Genomic DNA, 20,156 nt, shown 5'->3' with positions numbered 1-20,156 from the left:
GGCTCCCTTTTCCTGCATTGTGTTATTGTGGGTCAACAGAGCATGTGTTTGCTTTGTGCTCATTGTGTTTTTTTTTAATTTGTGGGCTACATTCAAGATCGTCTTTTACAGAGGCGAGGAAAAACAAATTGAAAAGTAGGCTACCCCATCCACAAGGCTCATTTTCCATGTTGTGAATTATGGCGACAATGACTGGAAATATAGGATTATAGGCTGTGCATGTATCAAGCTCAAAGGACTCTTTTTTTTTTTTTTTCTACTCACATTTGCATAACGTATATTTTTCATTTTGAGCAGCTATAGAAACACCTGAAATATACCTGTGTACTTCTGGTCCCAGGTCACTTTAAGCTTAAAATGCAGTCTTTTCTATATAAAATGCTGTTCATCACAAGTCTATGGTTGTAACTTCTGTGTACAGTAGTTATCACTGTCAGGAGTGTCAAGTGTTTTGTTTAAATGGAACAACAGCCACAGAATGCTTAAATGAAATTGAAACGATGCCATGCAAACCTGACAGCCCTTGGATCATTGGCACTGGCTGCTGTTTTGCACAAAAAAAAAAAAAGCACCCGAGGACATTGTGTTATGCAACTGGATGTTTGAACAGCATTGTTATGTCTTTTTAGTGGGCTGCTTTCAAACCTATTGATTATTTAAAATCCTGTAAAAGATTTCTTTCGACATAATTGTTGCTTTTGCATAGCGCTGTTTGACTGTTGGATTTTTGAAGGCCGATATCAATATTTGAGATTTGAGAAAAAAAATCTGATGACACTATGTCTGACTGTGACAGAAAATATGAAGCTCGCTATGTAATACCATTTTCTACATTACTGCAAACAAGTCTTTTAGAAATTCCGTCCTCCAGTTTCTTGTTACATAAGCCGACCTGTGCCAGCACTGATATATCTGTGATAAGTGACCAAATGATTCATCAGCTTTTCTACTAAACTATAAATTCTATACTGATGAAATGAATACACAGAAACATAGTAAATTCACCCACAAAAGTAGAATATGATCTGCACATTTCCAGAAAAGAATAAAACTGAATCTCAGTTTATTAAAACACATTCTTTTTCATACGCTAACCAAAATCATCAAACACTGTGAATTATTTCCGAGTATCATTACATTTGTGTTTCACCAGCATCCGTTTATACCCGTCAGTCAGGAGAATTGACACAATAGATGAAGGTTTAGTTATCCTTGGGTCGAGCTCTCTAATTTCCAGTTTGGCTGTTGATCATTTTACATTAAAAAGTGAGCTCACTTTTCAGTTTAGACTACAGTAAAATCAATTTCTACCTTTTTAGAAAGTTTTTAACTGTAGGAAGTCTTTGCCAAGGGGAGAAAACAGCTGTTGCCGTCATCAGCGTAATACCCAAAAGATTTCTTTAAATGTTGTCATCTTTCCAAATGGGAAATCAAACTTAGCAGTGATTTTTAAGTAGCTTTCAGACACCAAAATTAGAAAGTCATGCAGTAGTGAGTGAGATAGTTGAAGGCTAAAAAAAACATCAGTCAATCGATCAGTAGACGGAAGCATTGACAAATTTTACCGCCTGGAAGATCATCAGGACGTATGATAAGCAGGTTGCTTTGACATGTCGCATCATAGTTTGATGTATTGTTTGTTATGGGATAAACACTAAGCATATGACAGACTAAAATTATACCACATATCAAACTTGATAATCACGACTCGTTCATCACGATTGCATGACATAAGTGGTAAATAAAGAGGAATAGTTGTAATCAAATAAAATTTGACCGACTGAAGCGACACCCACTTTTCCACTCCAGTGCTAAAACCCATTTCATTAATTTCTTGTCAGATGCGTTCTCTCCCCCCTCGCTCCCTAAGTTAACACCCTGAAAGATCAGTCCCCAGGCTTTTTCCTTTGGGTTTAAAATGAGATTGATGTTCTGTTTGTTTCTCTCACACACTTCGACTCTGTCTTCAGTCTCTATGGGAGCTTTTTTTTTTTTCTATTTCTAGACAAAGCTCTGAAACAACAATGGAAGGGGTCGTTGTGATTTAACCACGTTACTATAAAGACAGCAACATATTTCTGGTGGTTTTAGGCGTTTTTCAGGTGGTTAATATATTGTATCTGAATGCCTACTGTTGACTGTTTTTAGGGGAATCTCTGGTATTGAAAAAATGACAGAGGCAGCTAGTGTGAAAATCTGGTGTTAGTTAATTTCAGAGAATTCCAAGGGAGAAGATGTGCTGAGTTAGTTAGTTTTTTGGAGGCAGAACAGGAGTTTAGAGACTACCCTATCGATCCTGTTGACATGTTCCCCTTTGGGGAATGCAAATGTAACACAAACATTCAAACCCTCCTGCTAGTGAAACCCTAATTAACAAGGGATTTGAATACCACGGCCTTTTCCTTTTGACACTTTCATATTTCAGAAAGACATTGTTTTACGCTTCCTCAAAAAAGACAACTCTCATATCTGGTAGACGTTAAAGAATTTGTACGACAGTCGCGGTCAACAGTCGAACATTTGAAAAACAAAAACTAAAAAACCTTCCAGTTGACTCCTGGGTAATTTTTAGCAGCGTCTCCATACAAATTGCTGCTTATCTGTCAGACTCTTGGTGTGAGCTGAAGGTGTGACAGCTGCTGCGTGTTGTTGTCACTGTTAATCCAAACCTCACAACACACAAGTGTTTACCGCAGCAGTGGAGACCCATCCCCAGGTAACCAGTAATCACTCAGGGATTCCAGAGATCATCTGTCCCCACACTCAACAGCCAACGTGAGGCAGGTGGGAGCTAGCAACCACGAAACAACCTCAGACTTGCTGCAATGTTGAGAGTGAAATGCTCTGAATAGGCTTCATGGCAGCGTTCCTGACATTATTGAATGACATCTTAAGTTGTTGCTTTGAGATGAATCCTATGAATATTATGATTGCCCTGTCAATGGATGGATTATAGTGGGTTTTTTTTTTCTTTATTTGGTTTAAAGAGATTTCAGAGAACAGTGTTAAGGGCACTCAACTTAGCACTATTCACCATTTTGCCGTGATCCATTATTCCCATGTCTTAAGATCACAGTAGATACAACCTTAGTCCTTTTGTCCTTTTCTTTAAACTGAAGAGGCTTTCACTCGTTCCAACTTCTCAGATGTCAGGTTTTGATGTTTGCTCTTTGTCATGGTAATAAACCAACTATTTTTGTGTTTTGGGACTATTATGTCTTCAAACAAGATATTTGAAGACATCACCTTGAACTGCTGAAAATTGTGACGGGCATTTTCCACAATTTTCTGTTATTTTATACATAGACAAGTTTGAAGATAAATCGATCAAGAAAGTAAGTTAGTTGCAGCGCCAGACTTCTAGGAGAAAATTCTGTCCTTTTTTTGCAAAGGTCAGGATTCAAAGGCTCATTCCAGCGTGTCTGTCATTTGAAGAGTGTAATAAGAGGTTCATCATTACTCTGTTATGATCAATTAACCTCTAGACAGGTCAGGTCAGGCCCACATGAACAACGGTATAAAAAAGGTGGAAAAGGCACTTGGCCCTTAATCGTGACTGGAACTAGTTTAGGTATGTAGGATGCCAGTGTTTCCATAAGTGCTGTATTTGAAATTTTCATTTGCCAAAGTAGAAGAAATTTCAGTCAACAGATGGAAAATAGCAGTGACTTCTTTACTGTTGTTGCTCATGGTAAAGCATATCCAAGTATTTGTTATTGAATTAAAAATGTCTAAATTCAGTTATTTGAGTAGGCAGTGTGAATATCTCTCTGATCTTTTAATACCCAACACAAACAACTGCCCAGTATAATATCACATTTTTTTAAATGCCAATGATGACAAGTTGTTTTTCTAAGATGAAGAAGACGGAAAACATTAACATAAAAAGTTGCCTTGGATTAGAATGATATACCGTAGGAAAATATGTCCATAGCATTTGCGATTTTACTATAAACTGTTAAATAGTGAAAATCTGAGAGCCCACAGCCCAAGGTCTTCAGATTGCTTCGCACTAAACAAAAAAGGTATTCAGTTTAAAGTGATATCGAACCAAGGAAAACAACAAATTCTCATATTTGAGAAGCTGGGATCCAAGAATCTGGAAATACAGTCCTGCATTTATCAGGGCCATAAGAACTGCAGTTAAATGCACATTGGCTTCAACACTCAGTTGTGTTGTTTCTGCTTGATTAGAATCATTACCTTGAGTCACAGCCAAGTACTGCTCAATTGAATGCTGTTTTTCAGCATTTGTTTGCTCCTGCTCTCGGGTGCATTAGATCTCATGTTCTTTTAGCCTTGGATTTGTTGTTGGTGCAGGTTTGACTACATGTAGGTGAAGAAATCAGTGCCAAGGTGGCTTCGGTAACTTTTGATGTGTTGTGAAGATGTTGTGTGGGTGACTATTGATATAAATCTACTGTTGATTGACCACAACGGGATACACTTTCATATTGTAACAGATGACCACCAGGCAGCCGTGTATGTAAGCAAGGCCAAACAAGAGCGTGAGTGTCGAGGAGCCGTGGTCTGAGCAGATGTCCACCGTTTGTCATGAGTTATATGTTGGCATAGTTGATGGTCACTGTTATAGCCTTGTAATCCCATATGGCTAATTAGAGGCCATCTTATTATGATTTGCCAATATTTTTTTTTTTTGTTGCATCGCAGTACCTCTAAAGTAAATCAGTAGGAGCATGTTTGGACCACAGCTATGAAACTTCACTTATCCATCATTTTGAGTGTGACATTTCTGTCCTTTTACACTGTTTTGTATATAAAGTATACAGGATGGATTTATTAGATTTTGAGGGAACTGATCATGAGACTGTCAGACTTCAGTAATTTTACTACTAATGTTAATTATATGGGTGATTGCAAGGGTGTTTTTTTAATTTTACTCGCCTTTAGAAAGTCATGATTTGAATTTAGAGCAAAATTAATCAGTTTGAACAGTTGGAAACAAATGCCGTGATTTTACTTGCAAAAAAAGTAACAGTGGGGATGAGGGGAACTGCAGGAGACTGACAGTATCTTAATGTGAAAAAAAGAGATTGTTTCATTTTCTTGATCTCATGATTACATTTTAGCATGCTATTTTTGGGGCGATGTGATTAATAACCTGATGGGTAATTAATTCAGCACGAAAATGAAGAATACTTAAACTTACATTTCATTTCAAAATAAAGGTTAAAAAAAAGTCATTTGAGACATTATGACAAACTGCTAGTATACAGTTCATACTGTAGAAGTCATGTGAATCAGTATCCTGTTTTTTATCCTGTATCTTGTACTTTCTTCTTCTTAATCTGTGTGCTACAGACGTTTTTTTGTCTTTTTTAATGAAGTAGAACTGTATCTCACCTACGTGTTGTTTCTTTGTAAAGTAATTGAAGGAATAATGAACCGCATACAGTAGGTATCAAGTGCATTGCTTTTCACGGTTTTATCTATCGTTTCTAAATTCAGCCTTCAAATATTGATTGGAGCCCAACATCAAAAAGCATTTAAAGAGTACGGGAGGAGGTCTGACTGCTTGTATGGCCCCGGGCAGTCATGAAGAGCCTGTTTGGAAGAGATGCATGCTAAGTCGTAGTGCAGTGGTATTATTTATGGATAACATTGAGTCATTTGGCCAGTGAGCTGCAGGTTAGGTATTTTTCAACAGCACCAAGCAGATATTTTCACCCAAATCACATTTCTAAAGGTATTTGACTTCACACATTTCCTCAGATCTGCAGCTTTATTATAGTGGTATTTTACAACTGCTATTTTCTAGATGCTTTTTCTCTAAATCACTATACTGTGGCTGCGACAATAATACACTCTCAGCCTGTACCCAAGCTGTGATGAAATCACTGTCATGGCGGTATCCCTATCATATTCTACCTGTTGAGTTAGAAGCACCCATTTACATTGCCAGTAATCAACATCGCCATTCATGAACACCAGTAATGTGTGAGGAGTGTAATGTATCCACCAGAGGCAGCAGAATTTATTTCAGAATCAATAACTAGACAATTCATGCGTGGCTGTGTCCTGAGGAATGACCTCATAAGCTCTCGGCACTTAAGGGATCCAATTGCCACATATTGAAAATTGAAAACCTCACTTTACACAGTAAATTTTCCTGACACCGTCTTAGCTGCTGTGTACAGCCATGCCAGTGTGTGGAGACACGTTTAAGGATTGTTTATTGTAGTCGGCCATGGGAATGGAACAAGCTATAGGTGGTATAGTAAAGGGGTCACAAGTCCTGAATTTGTTTAATCCTGTTAATGGTTTTCATCAGCGTCCCCGATGCACTCAATCAGTGAGCGCGGTAGCCATTTAATGCACTTAATTCACCGTACCAGCATTATCCTAGAAGCACGCCCGACAGCTGATTGACACGATTGAGACTCGCAGTTGAATTTTCAGTGTTGCCGTTTTCTGTAACTTCAGCCTCTGTGTGTGAGTGGCTGTGTTTAACACTGACCTCTCCACAGGAAGTGTCCCGCTGTTTTAATTCATAAAAGAATTACTTTTGCTCAGACAATAGAACAATAGTTCTTCACGAGCTTCTTATGAATAGAGAATAAATGCCAGGATGTGTATTATTATTTTTTTTTCTCCTTTTCTTTCTTTTTCTATTGAAGGAAGAGCCGAGTACACTGGAGACTTTCATCTAGACCTTTTCGCCCACATGCTCTATCAAAGTCTGACATTTGATGTACTGTGTTTCTCACTTATTCCTTGTAGTAAAAGGTTGAAGAACAGTAACACATGACGCATTGCACTGCTCAGGCCTCATCACCTCCTGACTTCTGTAATATTATAGGGATAATGCGGATCTTCACAATATAGGGGAAGAAAACTGCAGGGGATGCAGGTGTCTGGACTGAGAGTGGGTTGTAAGTTTCTGGCAAACTTGGATTTGATTATAATGATATAGCCTTATCCACTTCTCAACTGATAAGTTTAGGGAAGGGAAAAAAGACTGCAGAGCAAGTGTTGCATAATGAAAATGTCTAGTATGCCTCCTTTGCACTTCCTTCTATTCTGCTTGCTTTGTTGTTCGAGTTCCTTTAATGAAACACAAACAGAAATGTTTTCTGTTTGGGAGGAGGACCAAGGCCGTATTGAACACAATGCCTACGCGTGTTGCACAAATGTTTTTTTTTTTTTGTCAGAATTTTGGACTTTATTTAAAAGTTGGGTTTGAGTTTTTTTGTCATTTCTCCTGTTTCTACAGTCTCTATATCTCACTATGAAGTTGTATTTTAGGCTTTCAGCGCCCCGCATGGCATTGACAAAAACATCTCATCTCAATGTGCGGTAGCACTTCCTGTCAATTAACATGATGAACAAAAAGCCAGACAGGTCTTGACACGCACAGAGGCATGCTCATACACGCAAAAATGTGTCAAGGGAAATTTTTAAATTACTTTTTGGAATTTTTTTTTTTACTTCTATTTCTCATTGAGTCAGTCAAGAAATAATGTTAGCTCTGAAATAATGGGCTTAATTTTACTGTAATATGACTATATTTCTTTGGCCCAAGAGTGCTGATGCTTTGTTTGCTGAAACAGCTTGTTTGCTTTTTTAGCTGTGTAGGCCTAAATATCTGCAGTGGGATTGGAGTAGTTGTTTTGTTATTTCTGAGCTTGATTTTTTTTATTTTTTCTTAGCCCCTGCTTCCTTTCTGTGTCGTGTCGTCTTTGGCTGATCTTGGCAGTTCTCTTGTTCCCGAGGTTTCTTGGTGTGACTGGAACACTTCCGGGGATATCTTAGCCACGTCGCCCACTTCCCGAGGAATGAAAAACACATGCGCTCTCGAGATCAAGCTCCGTTTACCCCCTTTCTACACTGCTCTACTTCACAGACGGACCCCCGACCTTGTTTTACCACCCCGGCTTGTACTGGTAACCATGTACAGGTCCACACACTACAAACTGAGTCAGATATTTGGCATTTTGAAATGAAAGAAGCCCATTTGGACGGTGTGTTTGTCTTAAAAACACGTGTCATTTCTCCAAAAGCTACACCGATGGTCCTTACGTTTGATAGTTGACTCCATGAATCATAGATAAGATTGCACACAACAGCAGCTGTCACCCCCAGTATGCACATTTGTTCCTTATATACATAGCAATTCTCCATCAAGAGTCTGCCCTTTTACACTCATCATGCCTGTGAGAAACGCGGCTCGCTTCTGTTTAGCGTGACAGAATAATGTTTGAGTTGTTTATACTGTAGTTTGTCTAATTAGTACATTTAATGATATCCTTTCTCCCTCCCTCTAATTAGGGGACAAGCTGAAAAAAAAAATGGGGATGGCTTGAGTGAACGAGTTTCCCTCTCCCTCAACGACTACAGCGGAAATGTCTGCGTATGTAACTATGAATGTAAAGCAGGCCGGCGCTTGGAGGGGAATGTGAAAGATGAAAACGCTGACTGACGTGTCGGAAAACTATTCATTTTACCCGTTCCCACATTCTGCCACATTGCTTTCATTAGGCGTACGAAAGTGATGCGGTGAAACACGTTTATTAAAATGCATACTCGTTCGAGGAAGTTAGTGTTGCTGAGTTATTTTTCACATTTTGTGTGTTTTTTTTTTTTTTCTTTCTCTTTTCTTTCTTTTTTTTTCTCTTTTGAGCATCTGGTCGACTAGTGAAGTAGTGTCAGGACACGTAATATGTTGCTGAAAGGGTGCAAGTGAGTGATGTTTGCTTTTCTCTTGATAATTAAGTTTAAATATACTGAACTTTTCTGGGTGATAATGGCTTTTAGCAACAAAAAGTAACACCAGCGTTGTGTGTGTGTGTGTGTGTGTGTGTGTGTGTGTGTGTGTGTGGCTAATAGGGATTTCAGCGGTTCCACTCTTGTGTTGTAGTTCTCCAGTTTTAAAGGTTACAGAGTATAAAACACAGGAAAATACATTTATTATCCCCTTGTTTTTTAAAAGATAAGTCTGTTGACATTCTATAATTTATTGACGGTGAACAAATCCAACAATGGATTGATCCTAAGCCTTATATATCTTATTCCTCTGAGCCATAGATCTCAATTTTTTTTGGCACACTGTTGTTCCTTTGTGACATGTCCCTTCATTACCATTAACACTGGCTTTGTAGTTTTTAACGAGTCCCACATACACATTATGCTCCAATAATTACACACCAGCATTCGTGGCTGAAAATAGTTCTTAACACTGTTTGCTCCTGTTATTGAGTGATGTTGTGTTTATATATTTCTGAATAGGGGAAGTCTGAAAGCACTGAGGGACACATTAACGCATTGTTGGTTTTGGTCTTTTCATGGGATTTGTTGACGATAACACAATACAGAATATCGGCAGCTTTATCCTCTCTAAAGCCAAATGCTGTCTGCGGACGGTTAAAGATAAAAGATTAATTGATGGCTCCCCGTGTATGACTTGGCAGTATAGTGATCTATGGAGAGCCTGAAGGTTGAAGTGAACTCGCAATCAGCAGAAGAGCCTCAGATTTGTACCTCCAACTGTCCTCTGCACATGTGGCTTTGCTAGTTATTCAAAACAAAGTAGATATGATGAAGAAAAACAGGTCTATTGTTCTACTTTTCAGGCCAAGTGTTTTATTTCCAGTGTTCTATTTTCCATTTTCAGCATTTTATTAGCAATTAGCCACCTATTGCCGTATGATGCACTTTTCCTTTGTTGTGAGTTATGTCCCATTTTGCACGGATCACATTTGTTAGTGGGAATCGTTAGACTAAGCAGTACTAATACTATTTTAAGACGGCAATCTAAAAATATTTTGATTTATTTTATTTGATGTATTTTTGGTCCCACGTCACGCTTAATGAAGCTGGAATCAACTATGTTAAGTCATTATGCAGGCTGTAGAAAGAAAGAACAAAAGAAAACTCTACTGTCCTCCGATAGTGAGCCTATAACAACTTAACAATATGTCACGTGTGTAATTTCAACTTAAAGGTAGTAGAACTCACCACCTCACGTAGATCATCTCACTCTGCCACTCCTTGTTTGCTCGACGTACATTCACTTTGCAACTTGGGACGCACTGTTTCCATAGCATATTTCCATAATTCTATTTTTCCATCAACTGTACATGACAACAAGGCAAATTAATTAGCAGAAATGCAAACAAAACATGTAAACTGATGTCCATTGCGATGACCTCCGTTCCACAGTTATGCCTGACATCAAACACATTTAAAACAGGACCTTAAAGACTCATTTTGGTAGCTGATAAAAGATAATATTGAGTTATTGCCCAGCCCTGGAGGACAAGGGATGAACCCCAGTCTGCCAGTGCCAAAGTTGGGCCCATTACACACCCATCAATCACCCACCCCCGACCTTCATACCCTCACATTTTGTTAAGCTGCTTTGAGGACACACTTACTTCTTCTGTGTATTTTCACTTACAGATAGCAGAATTCACCTCCTCACATGAACTATCTCACACTAACACTATTTGTTTACCCATATTATATGGACATTGCAGCTCAGAATGCATTTAATAGCTTAATCCATCCCCAAATAATCCTTCCGGTGACATGGATGTGCCAGTCCAGCTGTCTTTCACATACCTGACGCTTCCATTGGTGATGAGATTGATACTTTTTTTTTTTCTTTTTTTCTGGCCCCCGGTGACTAATGTGAGTTAAACGCTCCTGTGGTTGTTGTTAGGCTGCTGTTTTTCAAGGGCTCTCAGGGGTTCTAGGCTTGTTGTTGAGTGTGATATTATGGAACACATAGCACGGCTTAATGGCGGTGCAGATGATTTAACTGCCCTTGGGGCAATGAAAGAAGGGGAAATGATTTTCTATGCCTCGACGTTGTACAAGTTGTTGTTCTGTAGGTGTTGTGTTTTTTTTTGTATTTTTTTTTTTGTATATCCACAGAGGTTCCTAAAAACACACTTGGATGAAGAAATGAAGAAAATGCTTTAATGTAGAAACACCTTTTTAAGCCAAACTCTCCTTATAGAACATCTCATTGAAATTACTGCTTTAACCTACATATTTGCTATTCACTCGTGTGGTTTCTAGATTTAAGATTTCTGAACGTTTTTGAGTGCTGCACGGCTCTCGTCATCCTCCTTCAGGCCCGGCACAGACTGTGTTGTCTGCTCTGCTCTATCGGAGATGCTGTGGCTTTAATCCTTTGCCCACAGGGGACGGCTGACATGGATGAGTGTAAACTGTTGACATGGTGCTGTCTCCCATGCTCTCTGATCAAAGATGGTGTAGCCCTCCTGTTTCACAACCTGCCTCCAAATATGCTCCATGTCTCTGCCACAGAGACTCTCCCCCCCACCCCTTGTCTGTTGTCACGCTTTATGTTAACCCGTGGCGGTTTCCCCTAAAGTGAACTGATACATGTGATTAAAACAAAGCAGCTATTTATTACTTTACTGTAGCCTCTGTGACCTTCCCTCCAAGCAGTGAATTTGATCTGGAAAACACTGTGCGAGTGGCTCGTATTTAGTTTCATAGTTCATAGTTTTGGAGACAGCAGTGAGCTGACTTTTAAGTGCAAGAAAAGACTTGGCTTGATGTAGTGCTTAGTTTAATTAATCCTCAGTAATGATGCAACTATTAGTAAGAGCTGAGCTCGTCTTAAGTGGTTGGAGGTGTGTGTGTGTGTGTGTGTGTGTGTGTGTGTGTGTGTATAATGTGTGAAGATGCTGATGAAGCCAATAGAACTGGCTCTCGAAAGGTGATTCGACTTCAGTGAGTTCTGCTGTCGTCCTGAAGTTACCTTTTAACCTCACAAGAACGTTAATAATTGTGATATACAGCAGTTGTCATGGTTACTATGTTACGATGCCGCATTGCACGTACATGTTAATCTTCTGAGAAAAATCCTGGTAGGTTGGTATCCTTGGTAGATAATCCTGTGTAATTCATAAATATTATGGTTGTCGCTTTCTCTCTGCTTGGTGTTTATAGAGCCCTTTTGCTAATGTTGTGTTGAACAAACCGATGCTGAGGCACTCGCGAACAGACTGTCCTGGTGGTTTTTGGTACATTTTGGATGCGATATTAACTGTTTGTGCCAAGCGGCATGTTTGTAAAAGCAACTGTGTGAGGAGTTTTAAAACAGTGACTGCAGTATTGGGTACAATGTGTAACCAGTTGTACAAAGAACTCCAGTAAATCTAAATGGATTCAAAAAACGGCATTGCAGCGAAGGAACACTGATTTCTGTCTCCATCTCGAGTCTGTCAGATTGTCATCTCTGCTTTTGATTTAGTATTTCCTGCCATTCCCTTTTTTTTTTACACAAAAACGATCTGCTTACTCAATTGTTTGCATCCTTCCAGCAACAGGGAACCAATATTAGCCAACGCATCTCCAGGCTTTGAATGCCACTGTGGGTTTCGACTGCTTAAAGCAACACAAAACTCTCACCTGTTTTGCTTACGCATCTGATTGACAATGGAGCCAGACATTTACTCTTCTGCACGGCACAGGCTGCATCCTTCGCAAGGGCATATTTTCCCCAATGAGTTTGATTATTGCAAGTCTGAGACTATACATGCTCTCGAGAGTGTGTGTGTGGTTAAGGACAATTTGTGCCTCTAGCGTTCGCTGTAATTCTGTTGACAATGTTTGATTTCTTTCAGGCAGTTGGCCCCGGAAGCTAAAGAGACATTTTGCCTAGGAGACATGGGACTGATTGTCTACTCTCCACGAAACATAGGCTGTCTGCAATTCATGAAATTAGGTTTTCACATAGGAGCATAGCAGGGAAGCTGCTGAGGCATTATAAGGCTGTATCTGTGCATATATTGCAGACATATTGACCAGTCAATTCTTTTTTCTCTTTCCTAGGCTAGTGCTGTAAATAATTTGATTGTCGGTGTAAGAGGGAATGGAGGATCATAGAGACTGCAGGAAAAGCTCCTTTTTGTTTTGTGCAGAACCCTGATGGTGATGATCATTACTGCCCATTAAGGCATTGTGTAAAAATGATGGCACCTAGGCCGAAAACAAGGGGATTCACACAGTTGCTTCTATTTTCACCAGTTCGGTTTGTGAGGCTCGGAAGAAATTTGTCAGAATAGCCAGACTGGAAGGGAGACCCGAAGATACTAGGTAAAAGTGATCCTTGTTAAAGTGGGTTTCTGTCACTGTCACCACCCGGAGATACAGTCCCTCCTGAGACGAGCTGCAACAGCTGTAATTTGGGACAAGATTTGAGACAATTTGACTGAGTGTTTCTATTAAACTGAAGTATAGAGGTACTTTTATTTATAATCTGCAATTTTGTGCACATATAGTTTCTTTTTAAATTATATTTTATTTCATTTATGTATGTAAGTGCTGTGTTTTCAGCCCATTTGCAAAACAGAACATTAAATGAAACCATGGATTTTCAATAAAAGGTTTCAATGCCTTTTTAAAAAAAACAAAAAAACAACAACAAAACAGTAAGTTTTCATGTGCAGCTTTTGTAGGAATGCATATCGTCAAGAGCTCAGCCAAGACCATTCCCAAGAGGTTTGGGAAAGGTCGGACATGAGATGATTGCACTAGGTCATGTGCTTTAACTCATTATTTTAAGAGTATTCCATAAATTATAGTTTTATGACATGATTATTTCAAAATCAGTGTACTGCATATCACAAGAAGGCAAATGAATTACCCAAATTGCAAATAAAACATGCAAGTTAATGTTGACTGTAACGATCTCTGTTCCACGATTAGGCATCACATCAAACACATTTAAAACAGGACATTAGGGAACTCATTTTGGTAGCTGATAAAAGATAATATTGAGTTATTGCCCAGCTCTAGGAGACAGAGGATGAACGGAGTCTGCAGTGCCAAAGTTGGACACGTTACACACCCATCCATCACCCCCGACCTTCATACCTTCACATTTTTGCTAAGCTGCGTTAAGGACACACTTTCTTCTGCACTGACACTAAAAACTGGCATCGTACGTAAATCTCATCAATCTCTACAAAACACGAATTAATCTCTCAGGAGACTGCACTTTGTTTTCATCAAATTATTATTTATAGATCTTTCACCAACGTTACCGACATGTTGCATATGTTTTTGCAGATGCTGTGGAATGAGTTGCCCAATTTTCTTATTTGTTCGGGTAGTAAATGAAACTTTTCTTTCCCCTGTGGATTTTCTTACCTCTGTCTCTGCCTCCCACAGTTGCATCAGGTGGCCAACCTCACCATGCCGGAGACGGGCACCATGGGAGCACAGGCGTAATGAGGGAGAGGAGGGCAGCTGGTGACCCCTATTGGTCCTATTCAGGTGAGCTCTCATTTGTGCACCGGCATGAGCCCTCAGTAGGAGGGGAAATGTATTTCTTTGACTTGCTCACCCCTGCTCCATCTTGCTTATCATTTTTCTCTTTCAGTCTACCATTTTCCCAGTAACCCCTATTCCTGCCACTGCAGGAAACGGTATGGCTGAATTAGTTAGTTAGTATTCACATGATGGTGCACTGTATGTTTTTATTGCTCTTAATAACAATAATTAAACTAATGCACTGGAGAGAAGAAAACACTGTCATACAGCAGAGTGACTTGATGTCCATATTATTCAATATATTTTTTATATATATAGCACTAATTCATTACAAAGGTTATCTCATGACACTTTCCATATAGAGCAGGTCTAGACCATACTCTTTATAATATTATCTACAGAGACCCAATAACTTATGTTGTAACCAACTGTGATGAAACACAAAGGATTAGTGGATTGTAAAATGTATATTTATCATTCAGGTTTGGATCAAGCATACAAGCACTGTGTGGACTGAAATGCACAAGGAATCAATTTTCCTGTATCTAACTGAATAAAAAAACACAGTTAGTTGTGAACACTTCTTCAACCAGTGAAGAACTGTCTGAAACACATGGAAAAGGACTATTATGACCTCCAACATGTCATATTTTGATGCGCAGATGTTCAGCACAGACCTCCATCTGCTGTAAAGGCAATTCTGAGATTTCTTTCTAAATACATTAAATATGTTGCAAAATAGTTGCTAAAAAAATAGAGTTAAAAAGTGGAGTTAGCGGTTGAAACAGTTTTTCACCAGTTTCCATTACAAGATTTTTGTGGGCGGTCCTTAAAGGGTGGCTCGATGACACGCTGAGGCCACCCTGAGCATACCCCTGCACCCCTAGCAAATAGATAGAGATTAATTCATCTTGCGAGTGTTTACAAAGTTAGTCATGCCATTTTCTGAACTCGTCTGACACATTTCAGTCGCTTAAAAATTGCTGCTTGACTGCTCCCACAAGTGGGTGTGGCTTCCGCACATTCAGCGGACACCCCCTCACAGTCCTGGAGCTGAGAATCATTTTAACCCGATCTTGACACCTAATTTCATAAACTTGTCCACATCTTTAATCCTTCAAATCTAGCTCGGTGGTTAATAACACTTTCTTCTTTGGTCTGACAAACTCAGAACACATATATTCTAATTTACACAGACTTTAAAGCCAAACTACTTTTTATTTTTGTATGTTTTTATTTTTTCATTCCTGCCTCGGTTAGTCATATATTTGTTTAATGCCAAAGTAAGTGCTTCTGAGACTTCTGGCTTGCCTCCTCTTCTAATCTGTAAGCCATCTACCTTCATAAACTAGAAAGACCGACGAAGGTGGCACCCACACTGAGCAGTCAGATGTATGCGCTAATGGATGATTCATTCTGTGCACTTTTTTATGTTCGTTCTCAGAGTAGTACGTGTTTGCATGCGTGTACTAGGGCGGAACAGTTGTGGTGTTTTTCAAGTGGCAAAGTGAGAACTGTGTTCACTGAAGTCTTTAAGGGGCAGCAGCTGAGTTTAGATTTACATATCAACAACTTTTTATTTATTTTTTTACTGTGAAAGACATGCAGAGTTCAGACAGATTTTTTAACTATACATTCTAGCAGTATTTCTGCAGTATTCATGCATTAAATTAGCACCCACTTCTCATTTAAAAAAGGAAAACAAAGATAAAAAAAGCTCCTTCTTCATTATAAATGTCCTTATGTTTTAATAGTGTGTTTTTTAAATGTTTAGGTAGGCGTATGTAGACCGGGAGATGTGTTATTTGGCTGGGAACAGTTCTGATAAGCACACATCAATGTTCTTTCACAGCACTGCTTCACATTCAGCTTTCACACCCAAGTGCAAACACAGTCCTCGGTTGGCCATTGAGGAGCTCCGGTGGGAAATGGGGGTTATGTACTTTCATTGAGGGCACCTCATTGGAAAAGATCAGGATGTGAGGAGCAGTCAGTAAAATTATATTTACAGGTTCCAGGGTGCAAAAACATCACCCAGCAAATAACTAACTCCTCTTCTCCTGGAGTGAATCACAGCCCTGAAACGTATTATACTGATGGAATATTTTGTTTTTGGCACTGCTGCAGCGAGGGGAAAAATAGTCTGTGTATGTGTGTATATTTGGACTTTTCACATTTTGTTTGGTCAGTTCAATTTTACTTTTATCTGACAATGTTATATACTGTATGTCAGGGTTGTGCAGGCAGGCATGCTTAGCAAGAGGCAGGCGGGTGACTGGGAAAAGATAGGATCTCTTAATGTTTTCTTTTTTATTATTTCTATATAGAGCGGGTGGACGAAAAAATTAACAACGTTGGGTCAGGGAACTGGCTGACGGGCTGATTTCAGACATTCATTTCAGGCCTGTGCAGAGCACTATTTCCTACCAGTGAAGGCAGCTGGCTGATTGTACTGCGAAAAAGGGAAGCATTGAGGGAACACAGAAATGTCCATTGCTTTGGAAAGGTAATTAGTGGCTAAGGCTGTGAATGGGGGACAGACAAGCGTGCCTTAGCAGCTAAATGGTTATTAAGGGCATTTGCTCTGTGCATGTGAGTGTAAAAGAAATGCACACAGTAGGGTTAGCCCGAAGCTTAAAGGTACTGGCGCAAAATAGAGCTCAGCTCGAGGAGCTAGATGAATATAGACGTAGTACATAATATATAGGAGAGTACATCACCCATTGTTTCACACATACTTTACACGCCCTTCATTGTGTTTCCTGCAGTCTACAGAGCTGTTTGAGGAATGTGGAACAATATGAGTCTCAGAAACTGGAGCAGTAGTAATTTAGAAAGTTTCTTAAATCCTTAAGTTTGTTCTGATCAGATTTTTTCAGTTGTAAAAGTTTAATTCAATTGTGCAGGATATGTTAATATAAACAAATGCCACATTGTTTTCCAAGTGTACTTTAAACACTTGGTAGACTCATGAAATAATGATATTGATATGATCAGGATCAAAATATATTCCGTCGTTTTCCGAAACGGAAAGATTGCTCAGCCCTTGTATTTTACACATTAGCCGAACGCACCGAGGGATGAAGCACACAGTGTAATGAGAGCTCCCATGACGCGTAACCTTCCTGTGTGCTTTGGTTATGAACCTCAATGTAAGTAGCCACGAAACCTACACCCTGAAATTTGATTAAAAGTTATTTAAGGCATGCTGTGTGCGTCTGCGTGTGTGTGGGTGCGCGCAGGCATTTTTCATAAGAGGGATGATATCATACTCCCCTATAAGACTCCCACAGGAACAGGGCTATGCATCATTTTCCCCTTTTTATATCTCTGCAGGTTTTCACATCTTTTCCGTTAGTTCCCTGGCTTCCTTTATCGGTACTTTTATGTTTTTGACCATTACAGACAGTAGTTTGCGTATGATTGCACTCTTGTTGATTTTATTGTTCTAGTTTAATTACAGCACAACAGTTGGAGTACCTTAATGTGCATTTGCAGAGGCATTATGCGTAATCCCCTCGAACTGTGTTGAATGAAAAACCGAGCAAAGAAATAAATTAGAAGTAGAAAGGTATAGATTAGCACCTCGAAGACAGTCATCACGATTTTTTAATTTTACAGCATTATGACAAGTCCCTGAATGAAGCAGATATGATTGATATGAAGCAATTATGCATAATGGAAGATTTATGTTCTTGCTGTCAGATTTGGGTTAGAAAAAAACTGGAAGGAGTTGGAGAAATTAAAAATACAGGCAGGAGCACATGCCACTGTAGCTAAAATCATTTGGAGAATATAATAGTCCCCCTCCACAAATGAATAATCCAGCTTTTAAGACAATACATCTCTGTGCCTTTTCACATTTTTAACTCAACTCCAAGCTCTGCACAGATGCAACTCCCACTGCCTGTTTTCATCCAGCAGTCATGCATGTTTGGATGGAAGCCACCCTGACGAGCTGTTGTAGCCACTGAAAGAGCCTGCGATTGTCAGATACGCGTGGATTATATTTCCCCTCAGCCTGACTGTTTTATTCCACTTCACCGAGGTTGCCCGTGATCATTAGCAATCTTTCCACTCGTGTCTCACATAATGAAGTGAATGAAGTGTCATTTTCAATCAATTGCTATGTTGATCCAACTTAATTAGTACTTTAGAGGATACAAAACAAGATTAGGTAACTCGCTGTTCTCGATTGCTGGGGCTGTTTGTTTTGGCTTTGAATTAACCTGCGATTCTACTGCTGCACAGTTTTTGTTTTTTTTCTAGCTGCTTATTAAATTCCCCCACTAGTTCAGATCCATCACATTATTCTCTTAATTTTTTTTTGTCAAATATTTTTATAGCTAATAGTTGAAAATTCAGATAAACCTATCAATCATGCATTATTCTGCAGTTGCACAGTTGCTCTCATTAATCACAATTTTTATTAGAGACAGAGTTGTTTGAACAAATACACCAGAGGTTTTCAAAAGGAGTTTCGGGGGTTGATTTCAAAACGTGACCACGCTTCTTATTTTGGTTAGTTGCTTTTGACATGTTAAACCATATGATTCATCTAACCTTAAATTGGCCGGGTGCTTGTGAAAGCAGTGCACTTTGTCTCTTGCGGCATGACACCCCCCCTACAAAGGCTGGAGGGAAAAGAGCAATGCCATGTTGTCATGGTGCCCGACAGAAGGAGCTCTGCCTCCTGGAGGTAATGAATCGAGAGGAGGATTGCTCCCGGTAGACCTCCATGTATGAGAAGCACTTGACTTTAAAGCAAAGCTCCCTGACTACACAGCCATACAGGGGGTTGTGCATGGGGTGAAAAGTATGGGTAATACTATACAGGGATTGAGGGACATAATCCTCAGGGATTAAGGTAAAAATACCAGTCATAATATCTGTTTTCTTGTGAGTTTGTCTGATTAGAAAGATGGAGTTAATCTTTTTAGAATAGCTCTGGAGATCTTGCCCCGCTGCTATTGATGAAATGAGATTTATTGTAAATAATGATGTTTTGCTCCTGATTGTTTTGAACCAATCAAATAATGGTTATTAAAGCCATTGCAGGATTTGTTTTGTACCATGAATCATGATACGTAATTTTTGTTGTCCAAATGAACACGACAAAGCAATTGTTAAAATCTCATTTCTGCCAGAATGAAATACTCGACAATGGCAGCTGAAAATCACAGTTGAATTAAATTTCCAGCTACCATGCGATCCGATGACATTAGCATCATTAAAACAATACGTTGTGATTTTTCAGACAAAGTAATTGTAAGATTTGTTTTAGCCATCGCAATATTTATGCATTACCGTGATTAAACATAATATTCAAATGAGTTCAAGAAAGTCGCTCTGTGGAGTTCAAAGTGATCTGGTGACCGCAATCACAATAAATTCACATAAACCTTCAGTCTATTCAAATGACCAAAACCTTGCAGTGATTCTTGCTTCACTAACTGATTCACCATGCTGCTGGGGTGAATCAGTTTGTGGCAGATGCCAGGCCTCCACTGGCTAAAATCAAGTTAAGTCTTTAAAGTAATAGGTTTTCCTGCTCTCCAGAGGGACTGTAGATTGTGTTCTTTATGGTGTGTCACTCCTAACGACATCAATAGTAAATTCTGGTCAAACAAATACATTTCATTAGCGGCAAAACTGACAAAAATGATGTAGTGTTGCCAAAGTCGCTGTTTGGAAACCCATTATGTGTTTGCATTTACTAAACACAATAGTAAGTCAAGGAGCTTTGTCAATTCTGCTAAATCCTCTGACATACTCAAACTAAAAGAGTCGGCTTTTGTAGGAGGGAGAACAGGTCATCCACTGATGACAGGGTTGGCAGTTCAATCTTCGTCTCCGTCTGTTGAAGTGTCCCTGGGCAAGAC

The 20,156-nt window shown here is 39.3% G+C and overlaps 1 protein-coding gene across 1 annotated transcript in view; it reads left to right on the top strand.

The window, feature by feature from the left end:
* Nucleotides 1–20,156, top strand: part of ca16b (carbonic anhydrase XVI b) — a 92,368-nt gene that overhangs the window by 7,706 nt on the left and 64,506 nt on the right. The window contains exon 2 of the mRNA XM_019262508.2: nt 14,173–14,277. Within this exon, the coding sequence (XP_019118053.1) occupies nt 14,173–14,277 (105 nt within the window). The remainder of the gene's footprint in view (nt 1–14,172; nt 14,278–20,156) is intronic.

Source organism: Larimichthys crocea, chromosome VI (genome assembly GCF_000972845.2).
Source record: "Larimichthys crocea isolate SSNF chromosome VI, L_crocea_2.0, whole genome shotgun sequence".
NCBI classification, from domain to species: domain Eukaryota; kingdom Metazoa; phylum Chordata; class Actinopteri; family Sciaenidae; genus Larimichthys; species Larimichthys crocea.
This window is presented reverse-complemented; position numbering and strand designations above follow the sequence as displayed.